This window comes from Dipteris shenzhenensis, chromosome 8 (assembly GCF_047967505.1).
Source record: "Dipteris shenzhenensis isolate YYH24624 ecotype China chromosome 8, Dip_SZ_1.0, whole genome shotgun sequence".
In the NCBI taxonomy this organism is placed as follows: domain Eukaryota; kingdom Viridiplantae; phylum Streptophyta; class Polypodiopsida; order Gleicheniales; family Dipteridaceae; genus Dipteris; species Dipteris shenzhenensis.
Window position 1 is genome coordinate 43,979,964 of NC_141603.1, and position 15,786 is coordinate 43,995,749.

General features: G+C 46.4%; 1 protein-coding gene across 1 annotated transcript in view; it reads right to left on the reverse strand.

Moving 5' to 3' along the window:
• LOC147899557 (uncharacterized) overlaps window positions 1–15,786 on the reverse strand; it is a 406,773-nt gene that overhangs the window by 103,551 nt on the left and 287,436 nt on the right. The window contains exons 21-22 of the mRNA XM_087377749.1: window positions 1,029–3,299; window positions 661–836 (exon numbers count right to left, since the gene is read on the reverse strand). Of these exons, the coding sequence (XP_087233875.1) occupies window positions 661–836; window positions 1,029–3,299 (2,447 nt within the window). The remainder of the gene's footprint in view (window positions 1–660; window positions 837–1,028; window positions 3,300–15,786) is intronic.

A 15,786-nucleotide genomic window follows, 5' to 3' on the forward strand; every position in this document is an offset into this window, starting at 1 on the left:
TGGACTCTATAGTCAGCCTGTCCCAGCCAATGATCTAGGTGAACATGAAAATCTATCACTCTTTGGCTCAACAGCCTACAAGGTGTGTGCTTGTGGTTTTCTATTGTATCTGTTTTGAGCAGTATATGAGGTAGCAGTGAAACCAATGCTGATGGTTGTATATAGATCTTTCCCATGATATAACATGCCAATTGATTGATAATCCCCTCCCATCTCTTGTATCATATGACATCTCTTGTCCTCAGTAATCGATTTTTAGATAGGCTTCATAAGTTGCTGACAGACACCAACTTGGTTTTTCAGCCAATATTTCTTTGTGAAATTTTCCTTTAAACATGTCAAACCAAGATTTGTGACAATGGTAATTCATTTGGATACAGTCTCAATTTCAAAGTTATCAATTCTAATATATATAGCGTCAATTACTCTTCTCAAAAAAATAATTTGGAGCTTATGTTAATCTTCAGTTTGCACGTTTATTTTAACCCCATATTAGTTTTAAGATACATAGGCAGTTTACACATGTGCAGCTTCATATTAACTAAAGGAGTTTGGAAACCTTTTTGCAGCAGGGCATTTCTTGAATCACTATGATCACTGATTAATAGCTTTCAAATTAACAGAATTTACAGTTATTTCTTGATGTAGCATTAGCCACACCTGATGGTTACATCTTTGCTTTCTTGCAGCCCCAGAAGAAGTCGCTGGAAGCTTAATGTTATGGGATTTAATTCTATGCGAGGAGTATCAGATAAGCATTGGAGTCTGAATTCCAGATGTTCCGGATTGTCTGCTACTCTGCAAACCAATGTACCTTCCAGGATTCCTAACTGGCCCTGTAAAGATGCAACCAAAGATATTCATTTGCAACAGGATTGAGAATCAGAATCAGAAAGCCATTGGAAGAATTGACAGTTAACGGGCAGTTTGCAGGGTAACTGTCAATTCTTCCGATGGTTTTCTAGTGCTAGCTTCCTCACAGTTATAACATTCTGTTTTTGTGCATCCAATGAGAAGATTCTGAGTACCTGTTCTGGGTATCCATAAACCCTTAGATCTTGCCTTTCATCTATTTTGAGGTTCATGGAGGGAGGATGAATAAGGAAACATGAAGCTCGTTTGTTGAGCTTTTGTGCTAGTGGCACACTTTGCAATAAATCAAATTCGACATGAAGGTCAAAGAGACCTGTGTTATGTATTGTCAGCCTCATAGAGTGTTCAGAATCTTGAATACCAGGAAATCCTTCAGGATTCATCCCGGCCGGTAAGGAACCAAAATCTAAGATGCCCTCTTTCCTGAACTTTTGAATTTGATTTCGATTTATGGAGGGATGTTTCATACTTGGCAAGGGAGTTTTCTTGAAGTAGCAATCTATATGAGGGCGTGCACAAATTGCCGTACAATGCAAAGATGCCTGGCCAGGTGCCCCTAACATCTCAAAAATGAAAGTGTGGTCAAACTCCTGCTCCACAGCTGCCCAAAATTGTAACAAAAGTTTGATATTTGAGTGTGGTGGAACTATCCATCGAGTTTGTTTTGAATACCCTGCAGGGATGGTATTGAGAGGAGAGTCACCCTGCGTCATATTTACTGGTTCAGAGCTTGGATTAACTTTTTTATTTTTATTTTTCCTGTCTCCAACAGATCTGATACTAACACTTGTTTTATCATCCCATATGCTCCCTGTCTCTGAGATTGGATCATTGGAAACCTGACCATTTGTCAACTTATCTATATCCAATGAATCTCGTCTTTTCCCTGTGCCTTTCCCTCCGTCCCTGCCTTTCTTTATTATGGCATTCCTATCTTCTGTTTGCATAGTTGGGGTCAAGATACAAAAATTACCAGTGAGTTCATTTGAGCAGAAAGTTCTTACTGTCGGTCTTTTAGTCACTTGAAATGTATGAGGAATAGGGATTTTGGTGCTTGATCCAGATGAAGGAAGAGCCTTTATTTCATCTTCAAAAACTGAAGTTTCATCTTGCAAACCATTAATATCATAAACTTTTACCCTTTGCCTAGAATCAGTGACCTGCTCTTCAGCTTCATGTTCACCAAACAGATCAAGAAGAGGTGACTGCACAATAAAAAAATTATCCACCTCTTGGGGTGTGGGAAAACATGACATGAAAGGGTAGTTTATTGGCTGTGGCAGTAGTTTTAGATCAGATGGAGAATTCTCTGTGGATTTACAAGGGTTCATATGCAACAGGTGATCAGGCTTTCTTTTTGCATGATAGATTTCCGGAATCTTGGAGTATCTGTCTGCTAAACCCGCTGGGTCCAATTGAATTGATAACACGTATACAGATGGATTTCCAACCCAAATTATCTTTGATTTTCCATCAGATTTTGGTGCATCATTTTCAGCTGCTGGCTCTTGGCAAAATGCAACAGAGGGTTGTAGCCCCAAAGAGTATAAAATGCACTTGGCAATAGAGATCTGTCCTAGGAAATCTGAATGCAGACCATCAAATACTGCTCCATGTATACAGTCACGCTTTTTCAGCCTTTCTCTAAGAACCTTGATTAAAGATCTTTCGGAAGGGCTTAGTTCCTCAACTGAGGTGCCAGAGCATTGCATCTTTTCACCTTCATCACTAGTATTCGTTATAGGAATGAGCCCATTATGTGCATGCTGAAGAATGAGATCTTGTATACTAATAATTGGAATATTAAATCTCACACCCAAGAGCCTAGATTGGCTGCTTTTCCCTATCAATGGTGGTCCATGGACAATATAAAAGGGTGTATCAATTTCAAATACGATATCCTCAGAATTTAACTTTCCACTGAGCTCATCTTTTTCCTTTTTTGTAGTTCCACCCTTTTTGGATGGCAAAATCTTCTCCTTTACAGCCTTCCAAGAATTTCTTGGGATGTTAGCATTTAAAACTTGGTCTTCAGGCAAAAGTTCCTTTGTCGGGCTTTCAATAGAAACAAGATTATCCCAAAAGGGCTTTCCTGCTTCACGGGGATCAAGAAACAAAAGTCCTTCTTCATTGTAACTTTTAACATCACGGAGCATACCTTCTTCTCTAATGTATTGGGTGTCAAAATCTATAGAGTAAACTTCAATCTGCTGATCAGAGTTGTTCCATAACTCCAGAGGGCACTGCACTGGAGTCGATCCATTAGGAATGATTGGTGGTAGCTTGATAGCTGTCGGTTCAATACTGAATGGCAAACTGTAGCTTTGTCCTTTACAAAAAACAAATTGTAGATCTGGGCTGTGCAGAATCTTTAAGGGAACTTTTACACAATATGTCCGTGATTTGTGTAATGGCATGAACCGCACCTGCACAATGAATGCCGCACGAAACATCAGAAATTTCTAACAATTTAAACAGATCTTGCGAGAACCAAATTGAGGAGATGATGAATTCGATACATTATCAAAGACAGTTATCAAGTGAATTTGAAATATCAAGGTGTCCAGTTTATGAAAAAACCAGTCTAGCCAATAGCACTATTGACACAAAAATTAGTTTATTATCAAGAATTTTATTGCTTGTGATTAATAGATTCCCGGAAGAAAAATCGTGCACTGTATTGCATATCATTAGGGTTTTGTCGTCTTTGATCCCAAAGATTTTGCTCCTCGTAGTGTACGGAAAGGATCTCTTCTAGGTCTTTGGCCTTTGGAGCTACGAAAGGTCCTGCTTTTGTTGTGTTTGGACAGCACCATCATATCAAACATTTTCAACCTCAAGAAGCCTTGCTTGAGATCACGGCAGTGAACAAGCTGCCCTTCTACCATGAGGCTCTTATCAAGAGACAGAGTGCCATTGCCATGCCTTCAGGATTCTAAACTGGAAGACCAGGGTCCCCCAAGCATTGTTTAGGAGATCCTTCCTGCTCTGCTTTTTGGCTCGATAGCTCTTCAGTTGATGAAGGCTGTGCTGTTTAGCTTGATTGATCGCAGTGGGTGGAAGCGGAAGATTTCTTTGTACCTGTAAAAGTGTACAAGAGATGGTTTTTCTCTGCACGGATAGCTCGCACTGCGACACGTGGTTTCCAGAAGTTGCCCTTCCTACTTGATCAGAGGGAGGGGCACTATTTCCTGGTTCAAAACCATCTCAAATGGGATCATGAGGTGTCCCAAGACTATGTGCCTTATGAACAATACTCATATCGAACAGGCCCCTTGAAAGAAAGCCCTTGCAATGGCTCTTCCCCTCGGCTATGAGATTCCAAAGCCCTATACATTTTGGTTGATGGGCTTCTCAATTCGCTGTACTCAAATGTGTCAGGATTCATGTTTTTGAGAGGCCATCGCTATGAGAAGCAATGACCAAAATGAAATATGTAAATCATGGGAATTCCATGTTAGGTGCACGTGTAGGGATCAGAACGAACCAATTACCGAATCCACCTATCATGGCCAGCATAACCAGAGCTGAGATCACAAGTAGGCAGGATCAATGTCAGCGGATACGGAAGATCTTTGGGAATTGCGCTAGGGATTGCCCAAAGAAGAATAAATGCCCAAGAAGTATTCTGGTGTGGTGCCTCCTTGTCCCTGTCAGTGTCTTCCTCAAGCACCTCTTGCAGTCTTGCATCCACTGCACGTCCACTTCCGGAGCTTGCAGCACATTTTTAGCACCTGCTGCAAGTCCTGCTCCCGTCGGTCACATTGGGTTGCGGTTAGAGTTGACACCATTCCTCCTCCAACTGTGGATAAGAAATCTTCGTCTTAGCCCAAACCCTACTCCGGTCGAGCTAGTGACAGTCAGGTGTTGGTTGCGACCAGGGATGCCCCTGATGTGATCAAGTTGCAACCAGTGCCTCCCTTGATCCAGTTTTGGTCGATGTTCCTTCAGCTCTTAGCCTTGCATCCAAGCCATCCCCTTCTATGTCAGCCCTTTAGATAGCATTTATTGATTGTGGAGGGATGTGGCCCCAGTCTCACAGATAGGGATTTTACGTACTTTGGTGCCATACTTGATTCATACAAACTCTCTCTGCCTTGGCTGATTTTGGAGACGACGAGTTTGTGCCATCTTTGGCTTCTCTATGGGAGCCATCCAAGAAGAGCTTTTTGTTAGGTAACAGAGGGAACTCTGTCATTTCCTAGATCTTTTCCCCATGCAAAGTGCGAGTCAGCATCATACGAAGTGCTAGTACGAGATGTCAAGTCATCCCCTTTGGAACTAGATGACCCACTTGGATGAGCATGTAGTGATCTTCTCAATTAGCCTCTGCTAGGAGGGCTACGTTTATTAGGGAACGGAGAGGCTTTCCTTTCTTCTTAGAGTCCTCTACAAGGTTGCAATGGCATTTTCAGCCTCATCCTCGGATTTTTTCTACTTCCTTTTAGGGGGAGTTCTTTTTCTTCTTCTTTTATGCAAAAATAGACTTCCATGAAGTATGAATAAAAGCCGCAAGAGCAAGCTCAAGGCAGTAATACATCATGCCGTACATGAAAAAGCTCCTCAAGAAAAGGTACAAAATAACCAAGGTTGAGGCTAAAAGTGCCACCTCAACCCTGTAGAAGACTCAGAGAAGAAGGGGGAGCCCCTCCATGAGGGGAAGTTTTTGGCCATTTTTGAGGCCTTATTTCATGCTCTACATGTTGTATTTCCGCTTTGAGCTTGCTCTCGCAAGTTTTCTTGCCATACTTAATCCAAGTCTTTTTCATGCAAAAGAATTGGATGACCCAAACCTTTCTCTGATTGCATTACTCTTAAGTCCTCCTTGAAGGGAGGGGGGAGGTGATGGGCTGTCCAATTAAAGTCGATCTTCATCCTCTCCTCTACTTTAGTAGCAAGGCGCTCCTGCATCCAAGCATTTGTAGGCCTTTTCTACTCTTTCCTCTATAGCTGCTAAGTGCCATCGTCGAAGGCCAGTCTCTCGTCTAAGAGAATCTCAAGTTTCTTGGTACTAGCGATGGTATGACAAAAATCAATAATACCATATTGGGTTGCTACCACATGCGAAGGAGATTGTATTCCACTCTACAAATGAAACACCCAAATCTACAACACATCCTTTGTGAGGCCCTCCTCTACATACAAGACATACAAGCAAAAGGGCGCCTCAAATGAGGCTCACAAATCGTCACAACCACCGGAAAGTAAACAAATGTGGAAACCCTGGGTGCAATGCATACTGAGCCACCTCTGTCTATCATCATCATAAAATCTATTTATGCATGCATGGATGGGCATTTGCAGTGTCTTGTTCAAACACCGGATCAAAAGCAAATGAGGCAAATGTGAAAGGCATCATCTATCCAAGCAGTTCTGCCCACTGAACTGGAAAAGCAGGCATCCAAGCTGCTCTCTCTAGTGAATGAATGCCACCTTCTCTTCCTCTCTTTTTGTCTCAAGGCCTTCAATCTGCAATGGGGGCCCAAGAGAGAAGTCACTTTCAAAAAAGGACACGATCCCTATTCTTGAGGGCATAAAGGTTGAGAAGACCAACCTTACCTCCCCCAATCAGCAACAAGACCCACTGTGCTCTAGATGGTGTGGTAATCATAGTTACCAAGGAACGGGAACGTTCCAGAAATTCAGGCGTTGGAACAAGAAAGTTTCGGTAAGGGGGAACAGGGGAACGAGAACTGGAACGCCACGTCATACACGGCACGTCATCATATGACATAAAACTATGTTAGAAAATGAAAGAAACTAACATTTTACAGCTTTAAACTTTATATACAAGCTCTAAAATACCCATTTGAAACTTTCAGAGAGCCAAAATAAAAAATAAAAAAAAATTCGGGACGTTCCGGGGCCGTTTTGGTTCCGGCCTGCTTCCTGGAACAGCGTTCCAGACGTTTCGGATGTCGGAACGCCGTTCCCTGGTAACTATGGTGGTGATACCATCTCCGGCCACAAGGCGAAGAAAGAAATCTGAGACTAAATCCACATTTCTCCCCTAGTTCCCAAAGTAGGAGATCAAAAGGTATGACCAGGAAAAAGTTTACTTGACTTTGCACAATCTCTAGCATCCAACTTGTGTTCCTGCATAAAGAGAATATCGATAGATCCCCTAGTGACACCTAGATGAAAGTGATTACGGATCAGCTGCCTTTGGTGGTGATGAGGCCGACCAATAAGGCCCTTAGTATTCCATTTAACAATTCTCATCGGTGGGAGGGAGAAGGCTGAAAAAATTTACCTGACCTAGTGGCTGAAATAACTCCAACCTGAGTAGAAGATCTCTCGAAGTAGTGGAGAAGAGGAAAATCCATGGGAGAACAAGGAAAATCAAGAACTGCATCACCAGAGGAAACAAAAGAGATGATGAGGAAGGCAACAAAGCTGACCCTTGCTTTGGTGACGATGTCAGAAAAGAACCTTGAACCTAGCAGAGGCTTTGATGTAGTACAGAGAAGGTTAGGACAGCAAACCGGCCTTGTCCAAAGTTCTCCTATGCCTCGGCACTCCAAGCACATAAAGGAAGCTTTTTTAGTGTCCCATTCCAAAGAACCGGTTCAACTAGTAGTTCCGGTGGGAAGAAAACGAAGGGGAAGGAAGTAGTCAACTAAGAGAAGGCTACAACGTCTAAAAGTGGTGCTTGACAAGACCCTTGCAAGGAGATAAAGCTTCGAAAGAAACACGAAACGCACAAAAAGACCCGGAGGAGTTCTTGCGGAGCCTGTTGGAGAAGGCTACAACATCTAAAAGCAGTGCTCGACAAGATCATTTGCAAGGAGATAAAGTTCCAAAAGAAACACGAAATGCACAAAAAGACCCGGAGGAGTTCCTGCGGAGCCTGTTGGAGGTCCATAGAAAGATTCACGGACCTCCTGACTTGGATAGCACAACTAAATCATCGGAGGATCCTACGACCTACAAGTACTTTAGTGATGGCCTTCCTCAACGAAGATCTTCATGCAAACTCCATGTCTTGATTCCGCACGAACGCTTTAGTAGGCTATCTACTTGGTGCATGATCACTACTTGTCTTTATCGAAGCATGGGTTCATTTGAACTAGGTAAAGAAGGGTTTTATTGTCACGAACAATCGATTTATGCAAAAATGATACTTTTTTTTTCCCAGAGAAAAGAGCTTCTATTGATGCTTGTAAAAAATGATCATACAAGTCGGCAAATACCACAAAGGTGCCAACCATGAAAATCAACGAAAAATTAAACTCACTACCTAGGGATTCTTTATAACAGGGGCTAACAACCAAGGTGGCGGACTATACAACCATTTGATCCCTCTCAGGGTGATGTTGTAGAAAACACTTGCAGGCCAAGCCTTGCAGAAATGTTCCCGTTGTGTGACGGTAGCTTGAGAACCTGGAGAGCCTCGCTCCCAAATGGTGCAAAGCGTGAAGATGATGTCCTACCAGATGGCTACCAAGGTGGCCGACGGTGGAACATGGTGTTGGCCCATAACCTAGCTACAGCGAGCAACCCAGATGTTCCATGCCGTCATACTGGCTACTGTCTCCCACACGCTGCCCTTCAACGAAGGAAGAGGTCGATGACTAGTGGGAGGGGTCGCCTCATGAAACTCAATGTTGTGAATGCACAGGCCCTATATCCTGTATGCTGGAGAGACCACATCAATGGGAAAGGCATGGCCACCCTCTGACAACCAAGCAGCCATGCCCCATGTGAAGTCCCTCTGCGTGCCCTAAAGCCTTGCCACGATCCGAAGCGCTCCTCGCCAAACTCTTTGTGCTGTTGGGCAGCTCCAAAGGCAGTGGGGGATCGTCTCCAAAGTCCCAATCGTGCATCTATGGCAGCTGCCATCCACCCGCATCTGCTCCAACCAAGGGCCAACAGGAAGACCTCCATGCGCTATCATCCAGAAAAAGTAGGAGAGTCCAGGCTACCGCCTCCAACTGCATGTGGCATCCTATGCGTGTAGTGGCCTACTCTGGATGGCCAGAACCACTCGCCTAGGTCCCACTGTACCTCACTGAGGGGATGACCCTCCCATAACCATAAGCACCAACTAGCCGCATCCAAATCTGAGATGTAAGAGGGGTCGATCGACCACTCCTTGCCCAAACGGCCCACTACTCTGACCCTCTTCCACCCTAACTGATCCAAGGCTCCATCCATCTCTGGCTCTCCATATGTCAGAGACTGCAAGAGTCTACCTGGACCCACACTGTAGAACCGGGCTCAGCTGAGAATGGGAGGGAGGGGGCATAGCTGAATCGGAAGAGGTACCCCTGTCCCTAAGAACTGGCCCAACCATTGTGCTGGTGTGAAACTTTGAAGGCCCGCCCACCAAGACTCTGGGATAGCTGCCTCAATCTATGCCATCCTCGGGCCCGTGCCCCAAAGATGTGAGAGGGTCTCTAATTGTACCTCTGCGTCAGCCGTCGGGAGTCTCGCCCACGTCCTGAAAGATCTAGCTGGGCCGCTGTCCCACTGTGCCCAACCAATGTGTAACCTCTGTTCCAGCATGCGACCATCCTGATCCCGGACCTCCGAGTGCCAGATCAGATGATGTCGTGCAAACTTCTCAGAAAACTGAGGACTAGCTCGAATAAGACCCCCTGCCAAACGTTGCCTAACTCTGAAGAGACTCTGCATCAAGGGAGAGCCCTTTCCTGTAAAGGGGGCCTCCGAGAAGAGCCGTCTGTGTGACTGTTGCCACTGACCACCCATGCGGGGGGTGTTCCGAAGGAGACTGCACTGCAGAAGAAACTTCCAGGGCTCCGTACCTAGAGTGAGGTCCCTCACTATCAACTTGCCCAACAAGGCTATGCCTGTATCTCCAGATCAATGATACCCAATCCTCCTTGGGCCTGGGGCAGGATCACTGTCTGCCAGGCTCCCCTGTAAAAACACCAGCACGAGGCTATATACCAAGCGGTAGCAAGGAGGACCTGGTTAGCCACCAAGGTCCTTCCTGCAAGAGAGAGTTTGGCCGAGCTTTAGTACAAAGGCTTGCACCAAACACTCTCTAGGACCGGGGAGATCTACTGCTCTGCTGAAATATCAATGTCAACCTGGCAGCCAAGGTATCTCATTGTCTACCCTCTCGGAATCCACCGAAAGCCTAGTGTTGAGCCCCAATCCTAGATCTCTTGTACCACCTCTATCGCTGCGAGAAAGCCGACTGATTTGGTCCAGTTGATCCTGGAGCCTGAGGCTAGACAATACACTGCCAAGGCCTCCCTAACTACATCCAAGCTCCAAGCTGAGCCCTCTACAAAAAGAGTTGTGTCATGTGCAAACTCTGAGTCCAAAAGCTCCTCCTCCTGCCGAATCGGGAGCCTCATCCCTGTGAGTCTCGCCGATTGAGACCTCAGAAAATACCCTAGGGCCCCGGCCACAAAGAGGAATAAGAAAGGGGCAAGGGGCATCCCTGCCGAACCGAGCGGGAAAGCGAAAAGGCCTTCCCCGTGTAGCCACCAAGAAGTATCTGGCTTGAACTACCTGCATAAAGGGCTGAGACACCCTTGATCTAGTGATCCGAAAATCCAAGGCTAAGCATGGTGCCTTCCAAGAAAGACCACTCCACTCTGTCATAGGCCTTCTCGAAATCCAAAAGCAGAATCACAAGAGGCTCGGACTCCTCTCTGGCCTAATCCAGTGCCTTCCAGAAAGTAAAGATGTTGTCCAGGATGCTATGCTCCTGGACAAAACCTATCTGCGTGTCATGGATGATGTCCACTAGGTGAGGGCGAAGCTACAAGCTCAAGACCTTGGCCAAGATCTTGTACGCAATGTCAAGGAGAGTGATCAGTCTCCACTATCTCAGGTCCCCTGTCTCAGGTCCAAGCGATCCCCCCCTTCGGGATCAAGCATATCCAGCCACGACTCAGATTCAAAGAGAGAGAGCCCGAGTCAAAGATCTCCTAAAAAGCCAAGCGGAGGGGGGGTATGAATGCACTCCCCGAAGCACCTAAAGAAAGTCAGGGACATTCCCTCCTCCCCAGGGCACTTCTGGGATGGAAGAACCCGAAAGGCCTCCCAAAGCTCCACATCCGAAAAAGGCGTATCTAACTGGCTGCTCACACTCCGGGAGACCACCTCCAGAACGTGCACCCAAACTGAATCGCGGGCTGCCAAAACCTTCGGGGACCCCTCCTCGGCCTGGAACAAGCGCCAATAGAAATCCGAGGTCAACTCCAAGATCTTCTGCGGATCCGAGTGCATCTGCCCACCACTAGAGTTTCTCAATCTCTATAACTGTGCGCCAGCTAATCTAGGGCCAATGGCTTGAAAGAACTGCCTGGTCATCCTATCACCCTGCTGTACTTACCGAGATCTACAAGAGTGGTAGGAGTACTCAGCCTGTCTCACCTTAGTATCCTGAAGCTCCAAGTGAGCGCACTCATACCGGTCTGCTAACCACTGTGACTTTGAATCCTACTCTCGAAGACTCTCAATGGAGGCCAAGTCCTACCGCAAAGCCCTCTCTCTCTCTTGAAGAATATGACGGCGAGGTATGGTCCCCTGAAGAGTATGACGGAGGTGCCATCTACGTTGAACGTCTGTGGCTGAAAACATATGCTCCTGGATCAAGAGGAAGTCCACTGTCCACCCAACTAGTGCCATTTGCAACTCCTGTCGAAGTAACAGATGTTGCGGCTGCTGATGCGCGCGGTCGTGGAGCCCGTGCACGTTCCAACTCACCATGGTCCAACTCATGGGGAGGTGGGGAGAGTGGAGAACAGAACTCGCCTATGAGTGGGAGTCTGTACTGAAACCTGAGACCTCTAGGACTTTGCTGCGGGTTTAGATGGGGAGTAATCTGTGTCAGTATGGTGTCGCACCAAGGGCATAAGTGGCTCGATGCCTACCTTGGTCGCCCACTACCTCAGAAATGAGGAATCAACCCCTAATCTGTCTGCACAAAGCTGTAGAGTCCAATACGTCGCTTGCTTCAATTGAACCTCGGGTCCCAGGCGAAGCACACAGATTGCAACACCCAGCTCCCGAGACGGTCAGCTGAGAAGCCAAGCTGAAAAGTGGCGGTGTGACCATGGGTGACCCACATCTCCCTCCCCGGGGGGCCAAGCCACTCCTCCATCATGTAAAACATCTGCTGCTGCATCATAAGGTCGAACAGTGTGGGAGTCCACTACTACTCTCCAGACGCCGCGAAGAGAAACCCCCAGAAAGGGCGCCACCGCGAGTCAAACACTCCTATAGAACCTCCTCGGGGCTGCAAAATTAGGACAGACACCTCTAGAGCCATCGGGTATGTGTCGGGATCTCAAGATAGTTCCACGATCCTAGCCGCCAGAACTCTCTAAGTAAAGGCTGTCCTGGACGAGGCTCGGGACCTGGAAGCTACGAAAACAGACCACCTGGAGGACGCACTCGGACTAGGCTACGCCTGGGAAGAGGAGCTCGAGGCCTGCTGCAAGGGAGAGGACTCTGGCACCCCCTTGCCTGAAGGCACGGGTCTGGAGAGAGAAGGGGGACGGGTAACGGAAGGGTTTGCAGTCCTAGAGGCAAGGAGGGGAGGCGGGCAAGAAGGAGGGGGGCGGGTGGTACAGGTGACTACTGCAGGTTAAGGGGGAGGGGGTGGGGGGAGGGGGGGCTGAGGGGGGGGGGGGGGGGGCAAGGGGGGGAGGGGGGCCAATGGAGGGTCCACCGAGACCTGCTTAGCGGTGGCTCCAAGCTCCTGCTGCAAAGGGACCTGAGCGCTTTGCTCTACTGGCACCTGCGGCTCAATCAGGAGATCGAAGAAGGTCTCCTCCTCCTGCTCCATAGGGGCAACCTCTGCTAGCTTCTCTTTGGGGGATCGCCGATCGGGCTCTCTCGCGCTCTCTGACCCTAGCTCGATACCTGCGACGAGGGTTTCCTTGCTGGGCTTCTTGTGTTCAACCTTGGTCCAAGTCCCCTAAGAGGAATCAACCCAAGGTGTTTGCGAGTGCTGCTGACGATCTGATTGCCTGGCCTGATGCTGGGGAGCCCTTTGCCCCTTCCTGGGATGAGGGGGAACCCCCTACTCCTGCCTAGGCTGAGGAGGATCCCTACCCTGGCCTCTCATGCAGTCTCGAGCTAAGTATCCCATCTTTCTGCATCGGAGGCACTGGCCTGGAAGCCCAGAGACCTCAACTCTCTAATGTAGTTCGCCTCCATCCAAGGTCTCCAGAAGGATCTCCTCAGGAAGCGTTTGGGGGGTTCCACAATGACTCTGAGCCTAGGAACCCCATCATCTGCGACCACTGTGGCTGTCGAGGGAGGAGGAGACTCCAGCACCGTACCATAACATCCTCCCGTAGAATGGAGAATGGATCTATACTCCTTCGAGAGCCTCAGGAAGCAGAGCATCACCGAGAAGCGAGGTACGTGGTGCCCGCCACTATGAAGCCATGGTACCAAGGGAAGAGGAAGACCAAATGAGGACCAAGAAAGATAGGGCTCTGCTCCACAAGTGACAAGGTGGTATCTCGAGAGCTCAGCTGGAGAAGGAAGGCCCCTCTCCCATAGATGGTGACCTCTTGGTTATGGTCATCCCCTAGGGCTAAACTCGTGCCTGAAGCCAATCCTAAATCTGTCACCTCGAAAGGGTGAGCCCAACAATCCGGCCTACTAGGGCCCTGTCCTGAAGAGCCTCCATTGCACTTTGAACCTATTGCTTATCCTCCGGAGAGAGCAAAACCTTAACAGTATTGGGAGTTGAAGGTGCTACCGTTTGATCCCCTCTTGCCAGACCAAGGGTCACTGTCAAGGTTGATCTTCAGAAAAAAGTAAATAGCCCGCTGGTGCCTGAAAAGGTGCAATAAATGATACTTAGTATTCTAGTTTGAGAAAGTCGACATGGTCACGAGAGTGCTTCAACAGGGTTTGTGGACTATCAGACACCAGCCGCTATACCTAGAGGACTGGTCTGAGACTCTCTCTTGCTACAAACCTAGATCTATGCTCACCCCGGTATGGGTGAAACTCTTAAACTTACCCCTCTCACTCTAGAACCAGGCAGCTGCCCTATGTAGAGGTCTAGGGGAGATTGTTGGAGTTGAGAAGGAAAACTTCATCAATCCCCAAGTTTGCGTCAAGCTAGACATCGCAAAAGAACTTCCTAGCTCTATTGCGATCCTCAACTAAAACGGACCGGTGTACAAAGACCTACAAAAAACTTCCTCACTCTTGCTTCCTATGTGGTCTTTCCAGCCACAGTAAAGTTTGTCGTTTAAAAGTGAGGGAAAGCTAAAATCTCAGTAGAATCCCCTTAAGAAGGTTCAAGACAGGGAGAAATGGGTTCCTAAACTACTCAAGAGCCTGCAAAGAATAGGCAGACTCAGCCACAGAAAATTTCCGGCCCCAGTTCCACCAAACAAGGGGAGAGAGAAGGTCATTTTACCACTTCAAAATGCCTTTGATGCTCTTGTGGATCAAGAAACAGAAGATTGGATCCAAGAGGAACAAAGAGAAGTGGATAACCCTGAAATCAGCAAGGTTGGTCCCAGGAGTTTAAAGATGAATTCAGCAGGATAGACAACATGGTAACTGATCTATTGGAGGGAGCCTCTGAGGAAGACCTACCCTAGGCTGAAATTGAAGAGAATTGACAGAGCTGAAGGTTAAAGAAGAAGTAGATAACCATGAAATCAGCAAGGCTGGTCCCAAGAGTTTGAAGATGAATTCAGCAGGATAGACAACATGGTAACTGATCTATTGGAGGGAGCCTCTGAGGAAGACCTACCTTAGGCTGAAATTGAGGAGAGAGACTTTAAGATTCAAAATACGGTAAGTGTTTTCAAAGAGAACAAGCAGAGACTTGCACAGCTCAAAGCCTCTCCATCTCAGGAAAGAAACCCAAACCCCAGGGCTAAAAAGGGGAGCAAGAAGAACGGTAAGTAAGCACATTGATTTCCTCACACTAAATGTGTATGGATTAACAGATCCCTCAAGAGGGGAGGAATTAGCTAGATGGTTAAGAGACAACTATTTTCCTGGCTTAGCCAGACAAGAGGACACAGAAGCTTAGGCCCAACTAATTCTGATAAGAAAAGAACTGAGAATTCAGGAGCAGATCAGGATCTCTGAGTCTAAATTCTATTTCACAGACTGGTAGGCAGGTAGGATACATTCAAACTTTTAAAGAGAAGAGAAACAATGAGGAAATTCCCTTGTTAAAAGCTTGTGCCTCCTTCAATGCTTCCAAAAGCTAGGAGATCTTGGAGTTCATTTAGTCCACTTTCAGGGTCTACTATCTACCTCTATTAAAACAAATGATGGAATGATAAGAGCAAAGGACGACCATTTTCTGAGTTAAATCTTCCGAGCGTCCGAGCTAAGGAAAAAAAAACCTTCCAATTATATAAAAATATGGCAAAATTGGATCGGAAGAAAACATAGTTTCACTTGGAAATATGCAAGTATTACAGCAATGCCTATTTTATACACAAATCTTTACATGAATCTTTGGGGATGGTGAATAGCATAATGGGATGGCTTTTGAAGAAAACCACATCTAGAGTAGATTTTTCCATGAAAATTCCCTTACAACCATTACTGAATAGGGGGTGACATTGAAAACCCTCTCTCAATCTATCTTCACAAAAGGGTTTCTCCAAAGAAACCTCATGGAAGCAAGGCATCCAAGGTAATTTTGCCAACGAAACCCCTTTGAAGTAGGTGAAACTACCTTAGACAACACTTTTAAAAGTGACATTAATTTCCCATCCAACATCCAAATATAGTCATTCAACCACTCAAACTGACAATAAAAGGCCATTTGAGCACATCTATGGGGTTATATTTGCAAAACCTTGCATATACAATCTCTAATCTTACATATATTTTATGATAGTAGATATATAAGCTCAAGTTAATACTTATTTATAGTAACTTTAACTGCTTTTGAAACATATCCATAAATGTCTTTTTATTTATGCTATG